General features: G+C 49.5%; 1 protein-coding gene across 1 annotated transcript in view; it reads left to right on the forward strand.

Annotated features, from left to right (window-relative positions):
- Nucleotides 1-4384, forward strand: part of FBN3 (fibrillin 3) — a 95437-nt gene that overhangs the window by 12848 nt on the left and 78205 nt on the right. Inside the window, exon 13 of the mRNA XM_017880040.1 lies at nucleotides 3622-3744. Within this exon, the coding sequence (XP_017735529.1) occupies nucleotides 3622-3744 (123 nt within the window). The remainder of the gene's footprint in view (nucleotides 1-3621; nucleotides 3745-4384) is intronic.

The raw sequence follows: 4384 nt of genomic DNA on the forward strand, positions 1-4384 counted from the left end.
ATCTCGGCTCACTGCAAGCTCCGCCTCCCGGGTTCACGCCATTCTCCTGCCTCAGCCTCCCGAGTAGCTGGGACTACAGGCGCCCGCCACCTCGCCCGGCTAGTTTTTTGTATTTTTAGTAGAGACGGGGTTTCACCGTGTTAGCCAGGATAGTCTCGATCTCCTGACCTCGTGATCCGCCCGTCTCGGCCTCCCAAAGTGCTGGGATTACAGGCTTGAGCCACCGCGCCCGGCAGTCAACAGTTTTTAGTGTATGCACAGAGGTGGACAAGCATCACTACAACCCAACTAGAAAATACCTTTATTGCCTCGAAAACAAACCTGGTATTCACTAATAGTCACTCTATAATTCTTTGTCTTCGCCTGCAGCCCTGGGTGCCAGGTGAATCGGTTTTCTGACTCAATGAAGTTGCCAGTTCTGGACAAAAGGGAATCATGGCTTTCTGTGACTGGCTTCTTTTGCTGAATATGATGTTTTCAAGATTCATCCATATTGCAGCGTGTACTGGTGCTTCTTTTTTTTTTTTTTTTCCTTTTTTTTTTTGAGACGGAGTCTTGCCCTGTTGCCCAGGCTGGAGTGCAGTGACATGATCTCGGCTCACTGCAAGCTCTGCCTCCCGGGTTCATGCCATTCTCCTGCATCAGCCTCCTGAGTAGCTGGGACTACAGGCGCCCGCCACCACGCCCGGCTAATTTTTTTGTATTTTTAGTAGAGATGGGATTTCACCGTGTTAGCCAGGATGGTCTCGATCTCCTGACCTCATGACCCGCCCACCTCGGCCTCCCAAAGTGCTGGGATTACAGGTGTGAGCCACCGCGCCCGGCCTTTTTTTTTTTTTTTTTTTTTTTACATGGCATCTTGCCGTGTCACCAGGCTGGAGTGCAGTGGTGCAACCTCAGCTCACTGCAACCTCCGCCTCCCGGGTTCAAGTGATTGCGATTCCCCTGCCTCAGCCTCCTGAGTGACTGGGACTACCAGCCCCCACCACTACACCCGGCTAATTTTTTGTATTTTAATAGAGACTTGATCTCCTGACCTCGTGATCTGCTTGCCTCAGCCTCCCAAAGTGCTGGGATTATAGGTGTGAACCATCACGCCAGGCCTCATTTTTTTTTTTTTTAATTAAATAAATTTTGAGCCAGGCACAGTGGCTTATGCTTCTAATCCCAACACTTTGGGAGGCTGAGGTGGGAGGATCACTTGAGGTCAGGTGTTTGAGACCAGCCTGGCCAACATGGTGAAACCCTGTCACCACTAATAATACAAAAATTAGCTGAGTGTGATGGCACATGCCTGTAATCCCAGCTACTTGGGAGGCTGAGGCAGGAGAATTGCTTGAACCCAGGAGATAGAGGCTACAGTGAGCCAAGATCACACCACTGCACTCCAGTGTGGGTGACAGAGTGAGACTCAGTCTCAAAAAAAAATTTTTTTTTTTTATGCCAAGCTTGGTGGCTCACACCTGTAATCCCAGGACTTGGGAAGGCAGGAGGGTCGCTTGAGGCCAGGAGTTCAAGACCAGCCTGGGCAACATAGCAAGACCCTGTCTCTACAGAAGACCCAAAAATTAGCCTGGCATGGTGGTGTGTGCCTGTAGTCCCAGCTACTCAGGAGATTGAGGCAGGAGGATCACTTGAGCCCAGGAGTTTGAGGCTGCAGTGAGCTGTGATTGCATCACTGCACTCTAGCCTGGGTGACAGAGCTAGACCTTATTTTTTAAAAAAAAATATGTATATATATACACACACACACACACACACACATACATAATATTTATCCATTTATTTACTTATTTTGAGTCTCCCTCTATGTCCCAGGCTGGAGTGCAGTGGTGCCGTCTTGGCTCACTGCAACTCCGCTGCCCAGGTTCAAGCAATTCTCCTGCCTCAGCCTCCTGAGTAGGTGGGATTACAGCTGCGGCACCGTGCCCAGCTAACGTTTGTATTTTTAGTAGAGACGGGGTTTCACAATGCTGACCAGGCTGGTCTTGAACACCTGACCTCCGGTGATCTGACCGCCTCAGCCTCCCAAAGTGCTGGGATTACAGGTGTGAGCCACAGAGCCCAGCCATGTATTTATTTTTTTGTGATTGGATCTCACTATGTTGCCTAGGCCAGACTTTAACTCACATCCTAACAGACAGACTAATACGCAAGCAAACACAGCCACAGACAACCACAGCTTTTTGCCTCCCACACCCCAGGGAAGGGTTCTGGGGGTCTCAAGCAATCCCCCCGCCTCAGCCACTTGAATAGCTGGGACTACAGGCATGAGCCAGCATTCCTGGCTTCTTCATTCTTTTTCATGGCTGAATAATGTTCCGTTACATGAATAGACCACAGTGTGTTGATCCGTTCATCAGTAGGACACTGGTTTGTTTTCACTTTTTGCTGTTAGGAATAATACTTCTGTGAATGCTCATGTGTAAATTTTTGTGGTGGCATTTCATGCATTTATTTTTTTAATGTATGTTCAGTCGTTTATTATTTAAAACTGACATTTTGGAAAACAACTCGTTTCTGCACGTGCCACCGTCTGTTAAATTAGACCATGTTCTTACTAACCTTATTTCCCTTTCCTTTTTGTAAAATTGAAGTAAGATTCACACAACCTAAATTTAATCATTTAAAACTGAACAAGAGGTTGGGCGGGGTGGCTCACGCCTATAATCCCAGCACTTTGGGAGGCTGAGGTGGGCAGATCACTTGAGGTCAGGAGTTCAAGGCCAGCCTGGTCAACATGGTGAAACCCCATCTCTACTAAAAATACAAAAACGATTAGCCCAGCATGGTGGTACATGCCTGTAATCCCAGCTACTCGAGAGGCTGAAGCAGCAGAATTGCTTGAACCTGTGAGGCGGAGGTTGCAGTGAGCCGAGATCATACTTCTGTGCTCCAGCCTGTGTGACAGAGCTAGACTGTCTCAAAAAAAAAAAAAAAAAAAGTAGTCTTTTAAAAAATATTGGCCGGGCGCGGTGGCTCAAGCCTGTAATCCCAGCACTTTGGGAGGCCGAGACGGGCGGATCACGAGGTCAGGAGATCGAGACCAGCCTGGTTAACACGGTGAAACCTCGTCTCTACTAAAAATGCAAAAACTAGCCGGGCAAGGTGGTGGGTGCCTGTAGCCCCAGCTACTCGGGAGGCTGAGGCAGGAGAATGGCGTAAATCCGGGAGGCGGAGCTTGCAGTGAGCTGAGATCCAGCCACTGCACTCCAGCCTGGGCGACAGAGCGAGACTCCGCCTCAAAAAAATAAATAAATAAATAAATAATAAAAAATATTTAAACATTTTAAAATGAACAATTCACTGAAATTTAATAAATTTCCAATGTCATGCAACCACCACCACCTTTATTCAGCTTTGAGCAAATATTTATGCAGCACTTACTGTATACAGCCTGAGCAAGACGGGGGTCGTGCCCCAGGGAACTCACACCCCAGGGGACAGACAAATATACAAGCATACACAGTCACAGACAACCACAGCTTGTTTGCCTCCCACATGCCAGAGAGGGATCCTGGGGGACTCAGCCCTGGAGTTTGGAGGAGGGAGAGAGAGGGTCCCAGTGTGGGCCGGGCACCCGGCCCCCTGCCTGGACCCATCCTCTCCTGCTGTCCCCAGACCATAATGAGTGTGCCACCAGCACCATGTGCGTCAATGGCGTGTGTCTCAACGAGGATGGCAGCTTCTCCTGCCTCTGCAAACCTGGCTTCCTGCTGGCGCCTGGCGGCCGCTACTGCATGGGTAAGCCTGGAGCAAGACTGGCCAGCTGAGGGGAGAAGGGAGATGGGGAAGCAGAGGGAGGGGGAGGAAGAGGAGAGGGACCGGACAGGGACAGGATGAGCATGAGAGAAGGAGAAGAGAAGGGGTAGGGAGAGAAAGACGAGGAGGGAAAAAGGAAGAAGCGAAGAACAAGAAAAGGAAGAAAGGAACAGGCACATGCCGTGGCTCACGCCTGTAATCCCAGCACTTTGGGAGGCCAAGGCAGATGGATCTCTTGAGGTCAGGAGTTCGAGACCAGCCTGCCCAACATGGTGAAACCCCGTCTCTACTAAAAATACAAGAAATTAGCCGGGCATGGTCGTGGGCACCTGTAATCCCAGCTACTTGGGAGGCTGAGGCAGGAGAATTGCTTGATCCTGGGAGGTAGAGGTTGCAGTGAGCTGAGATTGTGCCATTGCCCTCCAACCTGGGTGACAAGAGTGAGACTCTGTCTCAAAAGACAAAAAAAAGAGAGAGAGATGGGTTATAAGGTGGGGAGGGGCCAGGTTCATCTGTGATTCCAGCACTTTAGGAGGCTGAGATTAAAGAATCACTTGAGGCCAGGAGTTCGAGACCAGCCTGGGCAACATAGACCCCATCTCTATCTAAAAAAAAAAAAAAA

The sequence above is a fragment of the Rhinopithecus bieti genome, unplaced genomic scaffold (genome assembly GCF_001698545.2).
Source record: "Rhinopithecus bieti isolate Rb0 unplaced genomic scaffold, ASM169854v2 scaffold_10589, whole genome shotgun sequence".
Lineage (NCBI taxonomy): Eukaryota > Metazoa > Chordata > Mammalia > Primates > Cercopithecidae > Rhinopithecus > Rhinopithecus bieti.